At 33.2% G+C, this 18983-nt stretch overlaps 1 protein-coding gene across 1 annotated transcript in view; it reads right to left on the bottom strand.

Annotated features, from left to right (window-relative positions):
- Positions 1-2186: 2186 nt before the first annotated feature.
- WRN (Werner syndrome RecQ like helicase) overlaps positions 2187-18983 on the bottom strand; it is a 125924-nt gene continuing 109127 nt past the window's right edge. Inside the window, 4 exon segments of the mRNA XM_008051979.2 lie at positions 2187-2934; positions 8671-8882; positions 16018-16180; positions 18519-18650. Coding sequence (XP_008050170.1) covers positions 2818-2934; positions 8671-8882; positions 16018-16180; positions 18519-18650 — 624 coding nt within the window. The 3' untranslated portion in view covers positions 2187-2817.

Below are 18983 nucleotides of genomic sequence, written 5' to 3' on the forward strand. Positions count from 1 at the left end.
CCTGGGCAACATAGCAAGATACCGTCTCTAAAAATAAAAAATAAAAAATGGTCAAAGCAGTGCTTTTTAAAATAGCAGAAAAATGGGCAGCAACTTTAAATCCAACAATATGAAGTTAAATAATTCATGGTACATCTATATAAATATTGTATCAACAGTTCTCAACCTATTAGGTCTCAAAAATTCTCTATACTCTTAAAAATCATTAAGGACCCCAGAAAGCTTTTGTTAATGTGGGTTATATCTATCACTATTTATCACTTGAGAAATTAAAGCTGAGACATTTAACTTAAAAATATTGATTAATTTATGTAAAAATAGCAGCTAGGCTGGGTTCGGTGATTCAGTCTGTAATCCCAGCACTTTGGGAGGCTGAGGCAAGTGGATTGCCCGAGTCCACAGGTTCGAGACCAGCCCAGGCAACTTGGCGAGACCTCGTCTCTACAATAAATAAAAAATTAGCTGGGCACTGTAGTGTGCACCTATAGTTCCGGTTACTTGAAAGCCTGAGGTGGAAGGATCTCCTGAGCCCAGCAGGTCGACACTGGGGTGGCTGTGAGCATGCCATTGCACTCCAGCCTGGGTGACGGAGTGAGACTCCAACTAAAAAAAAAAAAAAAATAGCAGCTAGTAAGTCTGTAATATGTTAATATAAATACTTTTTTAAAAACTATATATATATTTAAAAACAGTGAGAACAGCAGCATTGTTTTCCCTTTTGCAAATCTCCTTGCTGTCTGGCTTACCAGATTTGCTTCTGTATTCAATCTGTTTTGATTTTTTTTTTTTTTAAGTTTGAGTCTTGCTCTATTTTGATATGCTGCTTTGGCTAAGGAACATGAAAAAAATCTGACTTTACACAGGTTTGTAGTTGAAAAAGGGAGGAGTATTTTAATAGCCTCTCCAGATAATGGTAGACATTCCTTGCTGAAATCACACCAAACTTGAACAAGTGGTAGTTTCTTCAAGATTAGTTGTAGTGTGTAGTCTGAAACCATAAACAAACTTTTCCCATACTCTGCTACATTAACATCCATTGGTCCATCTTGCACATCGAATGGATTTTTTTACCCACTCATGATTTGTAACGGCATGTATTAGTCATCCAGAAAAGATCGATCCATTGAATTTTGCAGATCTCCTAAATGTAGTCTTTGATATATCCAAAAATCACTTGTGCTCATTATGATTCATCTTATTAGAAAAGTCTTTATATTAAAGAAAGGTGTCAAGCTCCCAGTAGGGGACACAAATTTTCTAAAATTATAAATTTTGCTAGAAATCTTGACTTTTATCACAGGCAACAAATACCATTAGTATGTTGCTTCCTTGAAAGCAACAGGCTGACTTCATTCAATTTTGAGAAAATTTCTGCCAAACACCAAAGACTAAATAAACCATAGTTTTTTGTCAGTCATTCTTTTCAGTACAAACGGCACTCCATGAAAAAAAAAGCAGCTAATTCAATTCCAAGAGTGCTTTTCCTGGAGACAGTCACATCCTCACACAAAGAGCAGAAGTGCTATTACAAACTTGCCACACAGAATACAGACATGCATATTGCAGACACACATGTAGAGGCATGTAAATGCAAAAGAAACAACTAATGAACTGTAGATTACATATTTAACTGGAGTTGCCTCCTGGTAATGGGATGTGGAAAAATGAGAAGGGGGGACTTTTATATTTTAAGTATAGTTTGAGGTTTTACAATAAAAATTCATTCATGTATTATTCATGAAACAAACTAAGAAAACAAGTGGATGCAGGAAGGCAAAAGGGGTTGACTGTTCTGCTCATGGAACCAGGGGTGATTATATTTTCATTATTCACATCTCTGGATTTTCTAGTTCTTCTACAACCATTTCTTCTTTATTAACAACAGTTCTTTTTATTCACCAAAAAAATCAATCAAAGGGTTTGGAATGTATGATGAACCACTTTAAAGTTATATAAATTATGGTTTACCCAACTCTATGTCAGAGTATGGGTTTCAAATATTTAAGTAGTATGTGTATAGCACACATGACTTATGTATAAGAAATATGAGAATCAAATTCTGACATCTTCATAAAATAAAAGTATGCAAGGCAATTAATGAAGTAGAAGAAAGTTTAAAAATACATATTTTTATAATATTCAGTATAAAAGACAGTTTTATTATGTAAAAAACAATAGAAATAGTGTATAAAATACAAAATGTTACCCAGTGCAATTGGTACCCTTTTTAAACTTTTTACATTCTTTTTCCCTACCTACAAGGAACCCAAAATGTGGCTTTATTTTCACTGGTCTGGCCAATACCAGATCAGCAAAATTAATACCATTTAATAATGTGTATAAGAGCTTCTTTAAAAGATAGTAAAGATAATTTGTAAAATAACTATGCTTTCTTACATTTACAAGACAGCATTTTGCCAATATATGAATATTTTAAATCACACATTTACCACATAACTACTAATCTGTTATCTGTATCAAATCACAGCACATTATATTTTCTAAATATACCATTTGTAATAAATAAAGAGATTAGAAAACAAGACAGTAACAATTTCTTAAAGCAATCTTAAAGGAAATCTAACTTAATAACCCATCCTCTAATGTATTCTATAATGCTCCCAGAAAACCCAAATTCTTTATGTGAACTCTGTAAGATTGATTTAGGATGCCAGTCCTTTAGTAAATAGGTGAGTTTTACTTTGTGATTAGAATAAATTTTAAACTGAAATATTACTTCTCACTCTTCAGAAATGAAATATAACTCTCTTCTTATAATACAGCAAGACACACATAATTGCTCTGGTCACTGCCAACTTAATGAAAAAGACCTTTATTTTTTGTTTTGTCCTTTGATTTCTTGCTGATATCCGGTAAAGCCTCATTTCCCTTGGCAAACCATGCAGGTAATATTCTTGAAGTTTCAGATGAAGTCTACAGGAAACAGAAAGAAAAATATTTGTACTATTGAGAATGCATATCAGTTACCAAAAAAGTAGCATAGGATCCCCTACCAAACAAAGCAAAAACAAAATAGTGATATCTATAGAATTTGTTTCTGGGTCAAAAAGTAAATAAATTTAAGAGAGAGAAAAATTACTGTTTCATTTCTTCAGGCAATTACCTGCCATCCCATCATCTATTCTTAAACATTTAAGTACAGACATTCATTTAGTAACTAAAATATTGGATAAGATTTCAGATCTATGCTCCATGGTGTATTTGCTTTGAGTTAACCAAAATAGTGAATTTAATGTTCTGAGGAGGGTATCTGCCTGGGCATGTATACATGCACACACAGAGTTATATTAGGCTCGTGAAAAGGAATATAACTTCTAACATCTACAACAATAGACCAGAAAAGTGGTCCTACTGTTGTTAGCATCTTGCAGAGTGCCTGAGACATAGTAGACACTCAAAAAACATTTGCTGAATAAATGAAAAAAAAAAAGAGTTTAATGTGTATAGACTCTTTTGAGAATCTGTTGACAACTACAAATCTACTTCCTGAAAAAAAGGACAGACATACACATGCACAATACTTTGTATACAACTTTATCAGCTCATGTACCAAAACACCTCTAAACCATAGGTTAAAAGTCCCTGAAGCAAAAAATTTAAGAATACAAAGGCAATGTTTATGTATTAGACCATCTGCACATGAAAAAAATAAAACGATTTTTAAGTAGGTTAGGCCTAAAATGGTAAAAATGGTATACATTCGTGTTATCTCAGTTTGAGTACCAGATTCTCAGAAAAACATGATAAAGAAATCATTCTATCATTCAGTACACCTTAGAATCCAGCAGAGTTAATTTGGTTATTGAAGTATCTGAAGAGTCTTATAACAAGGTGGCCTCATTTACATCATAATGTGTCTGTGAGCGTAAAGTGCAAGAGTATAATTTATTCCATTTCAAGAATGGAGACTATATCTATATATCTTTCATCAACTGCTTATTATATTTTCTATGTTTAAAAAAGGTTTTGAAATATTTAAAAGTAGGAAAACAGCAAGAGATCCTTGGCAGAAGACTGTAAAACTTTGCATTTTTCAAAAAATGTAAAAATTGTTAGCTGCTCAAGCTTAACTAAAGAAATCCAGTATAGAAAAAAAGGCTATTCACTACTTCAGCAAGAGCTGAAAAGAACTGGCAAGAAAAGAACTGGCTAAGCAACTTTGTTCCTGGGCACCTATTTCTAAGCACAGAAGAGAAAACCAAGAGTACAGATGAGATTTATGTATACTATAAGGTACTATAATGTTTGACTAGAAAATAATAAATGTTAGGGATATAAGGAGGCAAGGAAAAGGCATTTTGCTAGTGATAAAATAGGTCCAGGAAATATTTATTTTTCCCAAACGATCTTAATATCAAAATTCCTTGTAGGCTTTAACAACTACAGGTGCTTGCAATTAGAATCTGAATCCTTGAGTACATGGAGGAAAGAACCCAGTTAAGACTGTAACAAGGCCAAAGAGTAAGACATCTGAACAGTAAAAGAAACTCGAATAAGTCTCGTTGTAGCCCCAAACCATAGATTAAGCATGGACTTTGAAACCAGACAGAACTAGGTTTAAATTTTAGTTAAGTCACTTGCTAAATGTATCACCTTATGCATGTTATTTAAGCTTCAATTTCTTTACACAGAAAATGGGAATAATAGTACATTACATCACTGAGTTATTTGGAGTTAAATAAGAATAGACATAAAATATCAAAACATCCTGACTTACTCTTGACATTCATTAACTGGTAGCCAATATGACTTAAAGTATTTTATCATCTATAAGATTTCTATGAAATATGGTCATCAGTATTTATCCTGTAATTATAATAATGCTCTTCACTGAGAAAAGGGAGAAAATGCTTACATTAAGTGTATCTTTTGAGTCTCAACAATAAGTATTTGAAGAAACCTTAACTATGAGGGCTAAGTCACTTAAGAGAAACAGTTCCTTCCAGTGTCTATTTCTTTCATCAGTAGAAGACTAAAACTCCCAGCGATCATAACAAAATTTTAAGTGGCTCTTTATATCTTTTTTGATATTCCAAATTATATTACTAAGCTATTATCATTAAGTTACAAGTAGAAAACAATACCTCATTTGCTGATTATATATGCACAAATATATGTAAGCAAATACAGAAATATGCAAGTTACTTTCACACTTAATTTCCTCTATAACCAAGATAAATCCAAACATTCAGTTATCAAGCTTGATGTATCTGTCATGAAAACTATTTTCTTAAATCAATTTTACTTGTGAATATGAAACTATAAATAAATCTTCTATTTCTGGATCATTAAATGGCTGATTCCAAGAAGTTGGTGAATTGATGTGACTTTCATTTTTTGGTGAAAAATTACTAGGATATTTTTCACCAACTCTTAAAATTTTTATGGAATACAAAATAATTTACCATGCATTATTTTCTTAGTCAAAGAAAAAAAGAAACCCTATACCTAAAAATGTCGAGCTTAAGAAAATTCTTATTATTTAAAGTTCTGAATCTGAACAGTAATGTTAATAATATTACCCATAAAGCATTTTTATAAGTATCTTAAAACAGCTCATGAATGATAGTGTATATTGTTATTTGTAATCAAACTCAGTGGCAGGGTAGGAAATATTATACACTTTATCTCTTATGTAGTCAAGAAAAATGAGAAAAAAAGTGATACAGGAGGAGAGGGTAGTGGGAAGATGGTGGCAGTGGAGTTTTTTAACCTTTCTGAATTTCAGAATTAGAACTAGATAGCAAAACCAAAAATCCATCATCTACACGGACAATGAAACTAAGCTTAAAGATATCCTTAGCAAACCCAAACTACAAGCATGTAAGGGCAAACCACTGACAGCCATTAGGACCTGCATGGTCAAACATCTGTATGGGAGAAAGCAGAGGCAAGCAGTGAGGTGTCTGAGAACAGGAGAATCCCAAAATAGCATACACATATACACTGGATAGATTAATTTGAGAATAGCATCTGAAAATGAGAAGGCTTTTGTACAGCCCCACAGCAGGTGAGTGAAAGGAGTCCACAGTGGTCTCTTAAGTGACTAGAGCGGCTGGCTCCTCTGAATTCTGGGACTAGCCTAGGTTGCTTTCCAGGATAAGGGCTCACACTCAGGAGAAACCACTGGGGTTAAATCAAAATCATGCAGTACAGGTACAATAGAGACAAAAAAAGAGAAAGCCCAGATAAAAATGGTAGAGTATATCTCATAAGCCAAGTTCCCATATTTTGAACATTACACAAAAACAGTATTAGAGAGATTGGGAAGTTGGGAAAGCTATCCTGAACCATGCCCTTTTAAAAGTGCAGGAAAAGTAATTTCACATGAAAATAAGCAACAGAAAAGTATCAAGGTCAAATCTCAGATACCAGAAAGACTTGCTTAGGTACTGAACAAAACTGTAACCCTTTGAAAGGAACTGGAACACATTTTAAAAATTATCTAAAACACAAATGAATATCATAAATCAAAATCAGAGAATTCAAAACTGAGGGGAAAACTCAGGAGAAAAATCAGAAATAACAGAAAACATATATAGACACGAATACTAAACTATGTGGAACACAGTAATAAATACAACAGATAATGTCCAAAATGAAATAGAAGGTTAAAAAGAAGAAAAAATGTATTTTATTTTATGTATGTTTTGTTATTTTGTAGACACAAGGCTCACTATGTTGCCCAGGCTGCTCTTGAACTCCTGGCCTCAGGCAATCCTCCCACTTTGGCCTCCCAAAGCACTGTGATTACAGTCATGAGCCACCATGCCCAGCCCAAAAAAGTTTAAATTAAAGAGAAATGAGGAAATAAAAAGAATGCATGAGAAGTGACAAATACTGAAGCAAGGTAAAGAAGATCAAACATAAAAGTTATCATGGAAGTTCTTGAAGAACTACAAAGGAATGAAACAAATTACTAAAAAGCATAACAAAAGTAATTTGTTCCTATAACATTATTCTTTATCAAAAGCCTCATAATTTTAAAATGAAATAGGCTAAGGGATATAACTCAGGTCAGTAGAGAGACAAATGTCATCTGAAAGATTCTGAAACTAGGCCTCTCACAGACTCTACAGAAATAGGAGCAGCTTTCTATACAAGGAGGCCAATGAAGAAAGAATGCTTTGGATGCTCACTCACCTCTTAATCTACTTCCCAGTCCCAATACCCTTGTTCCCCTAAATAGGAAGAAAGGCTAAATTAGGTCTACCTTCTAGAATCCAGTAGCCTTAAGATTCCTTCCCTCCTACCCTGCAAAAAATCTCCCCACCCTTGTTGGCATCTGATATTACTTAAATAGGGGGAAAGCAAAATGTTAGTATATTGTTAAAATAATATTTTACTATTAATATGCTTTAATATTAAGGAAAAATAACAAGTTACATCTTTTGCTGTATTGGACAGGTAGAAACTGGGAAAAAGTAAGAGGGTCTTAGTCATCTGGTATAGATTATGAAATAAAAGGCTATGCAATAGAAGCTAAATTTCATTAACTCTACATAAAATATATTTTCTTTAATGTTCCTCTTAGAACTAGTTCAATTATAAACAATATAAATATTTCCAATTAATTAAATTTCATTAGGCTATCTAGGACATGACTATATACAAACCTAAATCAAGTAGAGAATTTAAAAAGACCAGTTCCCTTATTTTTAAAGCTACTGAAAAAAGTAGGAATTTGTTTGACATCTTAGAGATTGTCTTTGAACTAAAATGGAGTCCCTAATCCTTTAATACAAATATTAACAACTACCTACTACCCCATTTAATTTACCAACTAGGAACTAAAATAATTTTTAGTTAATTATTAGTTTTCAAAAACTTTGATCATGAAGTCATGTAATTTTAGACCTAGAAGATACTGAAAGTCAAATTTTCAAATTTATGCAATTATTTAATAGAGTCATGTTGTTAAAGAATAGTCTCTGATTATTATTTATTAATCTCATACAATACAAAGAGTAATTATTTTCAAAACATTTAATTTTTATGAAAGATATCAGGTAACATAATAGTAAATATGTAGTGTTTCTCTGATTATGCAAAAAGCACACTGGGATATGCTCAGAATTATAAGCCACAATAAGCTGTGTATCCGAGATACTCAGCATAACAGTAACAGAGCATGATGAATGACAGAATGATAAACCAGTTTGGGAGACTATTTATAATAAATTTGTCTTCATTTTCATTTTTATGCAATTAGCATAAATTTCCACATACTTAAATCTATTAACTATACCCTCTAAAAGAAAGATTTCCGAGATATATCAATATAAGGTACAGGTAAAATTTAAGTTGACATTCTACACAATAAGCTAAATAGATGGATTAAAGTCCTCTTTTACTGTCTTTTTAAAATCTATTTTCTCAGACCATATTTATGACAAGTAAAGGAAATAGCACACACACAAAGAAAGTAACCTTAGAATTTATAGTGGGACTCTGTGGGGGGAGGGGAGCCATATTTCATCAACAAGGGTACCTGCATAATGAACATTTGTATACCTAACCCTGAGTTGTACCCCACATCTTTAAAATAAAAAATTAAAAGTAAAAAAAAACAAACACCCAGCCTTCTAGTATTAGAATAAACAAATTGAACAAACAGATACTGCATGAAATTTGACATATAATTAACACCTGGGTATTAGTGCCCACTTCTTCCTTGCTTCTCTTAGAACTTGAACAACTCTCTTCAGAGTTGGGGAAGCATCTCTTATTGGAGTCACATGAAGGCTGGCGTAAGAGCTGGCTGTGATGGTCATTTTCAAGGATCTCAATTGCCATGTAGATGAGGTAGGTGTCAATATCTTCAGGTACTAATGTTCTAATTGGTTTAATTTTACGCACATCTGTAAACAATAAAAAAATTCAATTTAAAAATAAATTATAGAGAACATTTTAGAGAACCTAGGAGGCTGAGATAGGGAAAATATTTTGTAGAAAGGGAGGAGGAGGGTTGGCAAAGAAAAATTTCCTCTTTCAAATGCTGATAGCCCTAAGAAAGAAATGGAGTAAAAACTCTAAGCTGTATTACCTGAAGCTTCTGCCTCCAAGACTCAAAGTCAGGTCAATACTATTGACTTTGCATAAATTATGTTTCAAACTGTCTTTTGTGTACTGCCCTGAGAATCAAAACAACCATTCACAGAATTGCTTCTAAATGAAACTGTGCTTCAAATTCCAAATATCAATTATATATTTTTTTCTTAAAAACAAGTTATTCTCATCACTTCTTGGCCTTTTGGCTTAGACCAAGTATAAAAGTAATTTATGCCTTAAATACTTGTAAATACTTGTAAATACGAGTTTAATAAAAAGGAACTTTTCTATGGTTCTTATTGCATAACAAAAGATATCAGTTATTTAAAAAGCTTATTAACTAGATTAGGCTTTTGGAAAAATATGCCTTATTTTCAAAAACAAGAAACTTTAAAATTTTTGTAGCTCCACAGAACTAACTCACACCTCTTCACACCGTCTACCAATTATGAAGCAGTCTCCTCCAGGCAGGCCACTATTAATGTCTCAGCACTTCCTTCTGACGTCATATTCTTGTGCAGTGCTCTGGAGTATGGTAACACTAAGCAGTTTAGAACCTACTCACTCAGCTTCATGTAATTTACAAAACATATCAAACATTTCTGACAGATCAGAAACCAAATATTTTCAATGCTAGCCTGAAAGGTGTTCTTTAAATTACTGCAGTTTAAGGTTTATATTCTCTTTTCTTCCAAAGATCTTAGCTTGCTCTTCCAGGACTTCCCCAAAACACTGCAGTCAAAAAAAAAAAAAAAGTGGGGGCACAGGAAGAGAAGGTTACAGAGCTAATATAAACTAGATCAGTGGGTTATCTAACTAATTTCATTATTTAAGCTTTAAAATGTAAGATTAGTGCTAAGCAAAGTCTTGGAAAGGATAAGATTACCTCTACACACAATAAAATCAGCACTATGACTATCATCTATCAATCCAACTAAAGCAATTGTCCTGTGGTCATTATACTATCCTAATGCCACTGAAATTTCATCAATTTTACTATTTTATCTTTTTTAATAGTGAATAGTATTCTGTTGTATGTGTGTATCAAAAGTTACTTTGAGTTCCCTTTCATCTATCTTCAGTTTTTCTTTGAAAAAAAAATCCTATGAAAATATTACACATATCTTTCCATACTTTTAGATTCCTGGAAGTGAGATTGCTAGTCCAAAGGCTATGCACATTTGTATTTTGATATATATTTCCAAATCACCTCTAGACCTGTGTGGTACAATACAGGAACCAGTAACCACGTGTCACTACTTAGCATTTGAAATGCTAGTAGTATGACTGAGAAATTGAAATCTTAAGAGCAGGGAATCTTTATTAACTCAAAATTAAATTTAAAGCCTGACAGTATTCAATTCCATTATCAGAAATTTTTAAAATATGTCTGAAACAACTTGGGCATGTTACTTTGTTCAACTATAAATTTTATCAAAGTTAAACACAGATAAAGTATTCCCAGCTAACATGTAGCATCAGAAGATATGCTGTAAATGTAAAATACATACTTGATGTCAAAGGCTTATTATAGAAAAAAATACATAAAATATCCATTAATAATTTTTGTACTGATTACAAGTTAAAATAATAAAAATTTAAACACACTGGGCTAATTAAATTATATTGTCAAAATTATTGCATCCATTTACTTTTGTAAATGTGGCTTCTAGGAAATTTAAAATTGCATATGTAGCTCATATTATATTTCTGTTGGATAGTGCTGCTCGAGAACAACCATATAAAATTTCCCACACTCTAAGTGATACAACCACACTGAAAAAATTCACAACATCTTATGAGTCATTATAGTGTCATGGGTTGAACAAATTATTTCAAAATAAAAGGTGAGATATTTTGTTCCATTTTAAATAATTTATTTCTAAAATGAGAATATCTTTGTTCATAAAATTATGATATAGAAACATCTGCTGCTTTATTGCAATGTTAAGTCACTGATAATGATTTAATACATAAAGTTAATGCAATGCATAGATATTAGAAAATTCCATATTTTCTTATACATTTCTATAAGTTCTCTTTAGAATTCCATGTTAAGTTCATCCTGCATTACATATAGGCAAATAAGTGGCATCTAACTTTAAAGGTGTATCTTATTTTGCTCTAACTTCCCATGTAAATAAGTGCTAAAAAGAGCTACTGGAGAATTGAATGCTAACACTGGCTGCGCTCCTTCAGTGCTTTAAAAGAGATCACATTACCTCTATTTTCGTGGCAGGTCCCTTGGAGCAACTCTTAATTTTGCAGTTACATGCACATAAAGAATGGGAGAATGAAGTTATTCAGAATATAAATATTCAAAATTCTTTAAAATATAGTGCTACCACTGTACTCAAGTCTGGGCAACAGAATGAGACCCCATCGCTTAAACAGAAATAAAAGGGCTCATGATTATCACAACCTTCTTTAGTTCCTCTATTTTGGCTTTGGAAATGGGCTACAAAAATATACTTTTTCATATTATATGTGAAACTTACATACAACACAGAAAGAAGTGTGTTTAATAAGTAAATTTTAAAATGTTCTCTTTCTTTATAACTTCAATTTCATATTTATCTTTGAATAAAAATGTACTTACTGTTATGCCCTGTCTATGGTAGTACAAAAATTTTTTACTAATGTTTTAGTCACTAATGATTGCCAATATTTTTCTCATCTTCTTAACATTTGTTGAATCAGGCTGTTGAATTATAAATACTTTTTCCTTTTTTGTATATTCTGCTTGATTTTAATATTTCTTAATTTAAAAAGCTATCTAACATCAGAAATTGAAATTGCTAACCTCAGATTGTAGAGAGGACCAGATACAGTAGAAGGTCTTTAAAAACCGTAGCTATATAAAGATATTAAACTGAATATAAAGAAGTTAATTTATTGTACTCATCAAGTTAGCTGAATCCTATATCAGGATTATAAATTGCATATTTCTTTAAATCAGCTGGTAAAACAACTTTAACATGATATAATCAAAAGAAAAACTTGCTTGGGCATTAATCTTAGACATGAAATTAAAAACTCTCTAGGCCTTATATTCCCATCTCTGAAAGAGGGTGAGAGCAGAAAAGAGAAAATGCAATGATTTCTAATTTATTTTCCAAATCTAAAGTTTTGTAACTTTATGAATGCATGATTTAGAAAGCAAATTCACAGTGCCTCAATTCTTTACCATAGCAAATAACACAGATGCTGTTGATGCTAGACTAAATAATATAATCTTAAATCTTCCTTTGCCATTTTCCCATGCCAATAATAAAGTGAGATTAGAACACCTATTTATGTCATGAAGAATATTTGTCCAATAATTCTTTAGTACATGCACAGACACAACAGATCGGTATAACCTGCCTGAATTCTTGAAGTTGTATGTTTCTATAAAACACAGTTTTTGGAACCTTCCATTTTATACACTTATTAATTTCATATATTCTTAAATAGCTATTAAAAGAGATAGAGTATTTTAAAAATCATATTTAGACTGTATTTTTAAGATGTCATAAAATTTTACTATCTACTTCTTCAATTATCATCATGTTCATCACCACCACTTACAAACTACTTACCATGTGTCAGGATTTTCTGTACAGTATCTAATTTACACTCATGGACCACACAATGACATTTCAGTCAAGGATGGATCACACATAGGAGAGTGGTCTCATTAGGATATAATAGAGCTGAAAAATTCCTGTCACCAAGGGACACTGTAGCCATTGTAACACCATAGTGCAAAGCATCCCTGATGTTTATGGTGATGCTGGTGCAAACAAACCTACTGTGATGCCATTATGTGCAAAGGTGTAGCACATACAATTATGTACAGTACATACTTGGCAATGATAGTAAATGACTATGTTACTGGTTTATGTGTTACTACAGTACTATATACTCTTTATCATTATTTTACAGTGTACTCCCATTTATTTTTTTTTAAGTTAATTGTAAAACAGCTTCAGGTAAGTCCTTCAGGAGGTACTCCAAAAGAAGGCATTGTTACCATAGGAGATGGCAGCTCCCTGCATATTGTTGCCCCTGAAGATCTTCCAGTGGGACAAGATGTGAAGGTGGGATACAGTGATACTGATAATCTTGCCCCTTTGTGGGCCTAGGATAATATGCATGTTTGCACTGTTTAACAAAACACTTTAAAAAGTTAAAAAATAAAACAATTTTAAAACCGAAAAAAGATTATAAAATGAGGACATTAAAAAGAAAATATTTTTGTACAGTTATACAATGTGAGTTACTACAAGAGTCAAAAGTTTTAAAAAATCAAAAGGCTTATAAAGTCAAAAGGTTACAGTAAGTTAAAGGTAACCTACTGTTGAAGAAGAAAACATTTTTTAAAAACTTAGCACTTTGGGAGGCTGAGGTGAGAGGATTGCCTGAGCTCATGGGTTCGAGACCACGTTCAGCCTGGGCAACTTGGCAAAACATCATCTCTACAATAAATAAAAAAATTAGCCGGGCGTGGTGGTACATCCCCGTAGTTCCAGCTACTTCGAAGGCTGAGGTGGAAGTATAGCCTGAACCCAGCAGGTTGAGGCTGCAGTGGCTGTGAGCATGCTACTGCACTCCAGTAGCATAATGAGACTCCAACTCAAAAAAAAAAAAAAACTTAGCACAGACTAAGTGTTCAGTGATTATAAAGTCTACAGCAGTGTACAGTAATGTCCTAGGCCTTCACACTCACTCACCACTCAATCACTGACTCATCCAGAGCAACTTCCAGTCCTGCAAGTCCCATTCATAGTAAGTGCCCTACACAGGCATATTATTTTTTATCTTATACCATATTTTTTATGGTGACTTTTCTATGCTTAGATTCACAAACTTCCCCATTGTTACAACTGTCTACAGTATTCAGTACAATAACATTTTGTACAAGTTTGTAGCCCAAGAACAATAGGCTGTACCATGTAGCCAATGTGTGCAGTAGGCTACATCATCTAGATTTGCATCACCTAATGATGCATTTCTCAGAATGTACCCCACTGTTGAGCAACGCATGACTATATTTCTCACAATACTGTAAGAGAGACAATAGTCTCTCTCTCCCTCCCTCCCTCTCTCTCTCTCTCTCTCTCTCTCTCTCAGATGAGAAAACTGAGGCTTAGGGACATTGGGTAATTTGCTGAAGGTCATGTAGCAATGAAATTATAGAGCCAAGATGAAAACAGATTTGTCCTTTGCCAGAGCCTCTGCTCTCACTAACTAGGCTAACACCATTTGTCAATCTCCAGAATTTAAAGAAGGCAGCCAAATGACAGCAAAAATGATTGTCAATAGAAAGAAAGAAAAAAGAGGTAAAATTCACAAACTCTTTCAGAAAATACTGCCTACTACTCAACATCTCATCAAAAGATACAAATTTCTTTAAGTCCTGAAAAACAATACATTTATAAAGAAAAAAATAATTCCCAAGTATCAAAATCAAGAAGAAATTTGAGTCTTTGGCTTCCCCTAAAACATTGTCTCATTTTGCATTAGGAAAACAGAGGTCCATATAACTATAATTCTGACCCTATACAATAATGACTGTTTTCCTTCCTTTGCCTTATTTCTGAAGTTAAAAAGATTGCAATGCAACCAGGCAAGTTGACTAGCTTTCTCGTAAGATGATTTACTATGTTACCTTGATATTTTACCATGCAGTCCAGGATGTGGCCCTCAGGTTTTCAAACTTAGAAAATGTCAATGTATTAACCTAAAACTATGAATTCACAAGGACCACATAGATAAATACTCAGATTAGCATGACTACTATATGCGTTTCCTATATACAGATCTATATGGGAAATCAAATTATAACCAGAAAGCTGGAAATTACATAGAAGCAGAATGAATTGTCAAGAGTCTTCCTCAAATATGATCTCAATAAAAGGCCCTTAACATACTTGAAGTCTCATTGGCCACCACTTTCCATCCCTGAAACTTGGATGATTTCTCAAATTTGCCTCTGTGTCTCTCCTTTCCCTCTGCTCCCACTGTGGATCAATGGAGGTTATGAAAGTTTCATTCTTCAGACCTTCAGTCCAGTCTTGCTCAAGTCTAGAAATAATCCTATATTTAAATGTGACTTGACTATTCTTGCTCTGATCAATTCAGTACAGTATTGATTGTACTTTCAGGGAGTGATCTTATTTCCCTTATTTCCAAATTCTTAGCAGGAAGGACCATATAGTTATTCCCAAGTGGAAAATAATATGATGTAATAAAATGTAAATATTCACACAGCAGCTCTGGAGGTAAAGCTTTCTGTATGGCCACTGTTATTCTATCCTAAAAGTCTGACAAAATTTATGAGATTTATTGTGTTCTAACACACCACGTTTATATTTGTACATTTACAGGAAGAAATCCTCTAATGTACCTCACCTTGACTTCTTTAAAAAACCCATCATAACATTTCTGCAGGGCAAGCTAAGGGCCTTGATCACCATAGGTTCTACAGCAAGGCGACAAGAGGAAATCCTTCTACAGAGAGATCTATAGTACTCTTGTCTATCCTTTCCACACCTCAGGGACTGAAGTCACTGTGCTGATTAGGAAGGCTACTCAAGTGAAACCAATGACAAAGACTCAGAAAAGTTTAGGGAAAAGTTAGGAGTAAGCTATGGGAATAAACGTGGTTTTTGAAAGTGATGAGGCAGAAATTAGAAAAGGGTGAAAGTCACTGTTTTGGGATGGGTGGGGAAGTTGTAATCTGAAGCTGAAAAAGAAAATAAGAATTTCTCAGTATACTTTCCTGAGTGGTAACAGGAAGACTGTTTTTCTAAAACAACAAAAAACAAGTAAGGTTTTCATAATGGCAATTAAAGGGTCAATGCTGTTAAAGTGAAAAATATTAGTGGAAACGCTTGTTTACTTCATCTGGGTTCAATGACTCAAGTCATTAAGGCTACAAAGCCAGATCATGCTTATTACCTGAGCTGATGGGAGGGTTTCGGATAACATCGGCAATAATCTTCTGAACCTCTGGAGTCAGGCCTGCACGCTCCAAATCGAGGGGGTAACCAGCTTTTACTGCTTGGAATAAGTGCATGCCAACTGCTTTGAGAGGCAGAATCCTGCTCTCAGCTATGCTCTTCTAGAAAAATAACAGCAAAGAGTCAGTGAGTTTTTAAAAATTTCTACTGTCTTCATGGAAAGAAAATGTTCAAAATGTTCAGGTAATAAATATTCACTGAAAAATAAGCAATGGACTAAACCTTCACTTAAAATTTTTATCTATTGCTTTAAAACTACCCACATTATAGACTTCCATAGGTTCTATTTTTCATACCTATTATATTGTGTTGAAAAAACCAAAATTGCCTACCTTTAGCTAAGAATTCAATCCTCATCCCCCTTCTAATTATTCACTTTAAAAAGCTATTAGTGGCAAAGAGAGGTCATTCTGTGTAAGTCTAATAGCTGTCACAACCTTTTGAAAACACAGTAAACTATAATCCAATTTTCTATATACTTGAAGTAACTAATGGTGCTTTGGTTACATGAATTTCCAAGACAAATCCTAAAATGCTCAGTGCTAACGTAAGTCTCCAGATGCATTCTACAAAAGGTTCTTGAGAAGACTTTACTAGGTGTTTTAAATTGGCGCTATTCATAAAATAATAACTACAATTTTACAAGGGCTGTCACCATTTTCCTACTATTGAACTTCACACGAACAGTGTGACATATTTATGCAGCTTTTTACAAAACTGTGGATCCAAATGCATTTAAGATACTTATTAAGCAAAACATTCATTTAAACACCCAAAAAGCTTAGCCTGAAGTTCTAGTTTATTTCATGAAACTTGCTTTCAATACATTTTGAGAATCTAAATTTAGACTGTATTTGTATGAATGTTGACACTTTCACAGAATAGAGCATTTAAAGCAATACTTTCATCCTTCAAGGATAGGTTTTAAGTAACTTTCATTAAGTTTTCTACTCTTTTCTACTAGAAAGTATGCACCATGTGTGCATAATATCAGGGCTATCTGATACCAGGCATCAAATTACCTCAGACTAATTGTATTATTGCTCCTGATTAATTAGTTCTTAGGCATGTTTAGTTTTGTGGTTAACTGGGAAGACCCTTTCTGACTCCTGGGAGGTACAGATAATTATACCATCCTATTATAGAATGAAATACAACCAAATAATAACAAAGACGTAAGTAAAGATATACCATTCTTCCATCTTTAACCCTGAATATGTAATATAACACAGGAAACCTTATATTATGACTGAGCATTAGAATGCACTTTATTCAGAAAATATGGAGCTAATACTGAATTTTGTAAATAACCATATTCATTTCTACCATATATATGTGGTCAAATTATGTAGATACAGGCATATTTAACCTGCACATATAAGTTACAATTTACATGAAAGATTGAACTTAAAACTCCTATTTATCATGTGTTTTAATTCAAAAAATAGTACAGTAGAATTATTTGGTGTCTTTGGCAGTGACCTTTGTAAGGAACTTTAAGAAACTTGACTATCTAATTAGAACATATATTCAGTGAGTTAGAAAAGCTATAAACTGTTTATTATTGTTTATTTTGGACCTCAACCTGAATAGAAAGTGTGTAATGTAGCCCAGTAGATGGAGGCACAAGAAAAGGCAGGCACTGGACCACAAAACCTGCTCCAAATCAATTATGTCAGAGATGATGGGAATTCAAACTAGTTAAACTTAGTTGGAGAGCTCATTCTGTCTCCACCCATTAAAACATACTCTCCATTTTGTGTGTGTGTGTGTGTGTATAATAAAGATTTGTTACAACAATGAAGAAACATTAAGTATGGTAACATTTTACAATAATTAGAATTTTCTTCAAAGAGCATCAAACATGTTTAAAAAATAGTAATAGAAGATACAGAATGAATAGCAAGTTTTTAAAAACTTGAGTTTTATTGAATTTCCTTCCAAAGGGACTGCATGCATTTTTTTGTACAAATACACGAATATGTGAATATATAAACATGCATTTACACACATATATACATTTATATGTTTGTTTTTCACACTGTTTTGCATCTTTATTTTTTTCACTTAATGTATCTTGAAGGTTGTTTCTTTAAGAGTGCAAATACTAAAAATACTACTATTAGTCTCATTTTTAAAAAACAGAGTTTGAGACTATGGCTGCTGTAATATCCCTCACTATGAAGGTATTTGTCAGTCCCACTGGTAGAACCTCTATAAGATAATCATGGTCAAAGTGTACTTGCTGTTATTACTTAATTGACAGAGGAAGGCTCAATGGAAAAAGAAAATGCCATTTTGCTTTAAAATTAAAAATAAAATGAGATTTATTGTAGCGTTAGGGAGAAACTGACCCCAAGTCACGGCTTTAATACTGAAAAGCCGATAAAGCACAAGCAATAGATTAAACATTCCTTGTAACTTGAAAGTAACACTTACCAAAGACATCTTCTTTTCTTGGAATAAAGAATATGTGATGGCCACAGATTGTGAAATTGAGCATTTTTTATTTTCTACTACCAGACTTTTGTTCTGCTCTTCCTGAGGTTTTGTACTTGAAAAGTTGTCTGTCTACAGAATTTTAAATATAGCATAAATGACCAAGAGTAATATCAACATAATGAATGACTGACTGTAAACACAAGGGGGACCCCCAAAAATCCAGAATTATCTTTTGGATGGTGGGCCCCTTGTACACTTGGAATTTGCTCCTCTGGATCCAAAGGTCAACCAAAGTTTTTATCTGGAAGTTTTGAGAAGGTTGGGTCACGATTTGTGGAAGAAACATCCCAAGTTATGACAAACAGGAGACTGGTTCTTTCACCATGACAACACACCTGCCCACACTGTACTGAGCGTTCAGCAGTTCTTACCAAAAATGGCATGACTCCCATGCCCTGCTCT

This window comes from Carlito syrichta, unplaced genomic scaffold, assembly GCF_000164805.1.
Source record: "Carlito syrichta isolate Samal-C Ts95f unplaced genomic scaffold, Tarsius_syrichta-2.0.1 Scaffold249669, whole genome shotgun sequence".
Classification (NCBI taxonomy): Eukaryota; Metazoa; Chordata; class Mammalia; order Primates; family Tarsiidae; genus Carlito; species Carlito syrichta.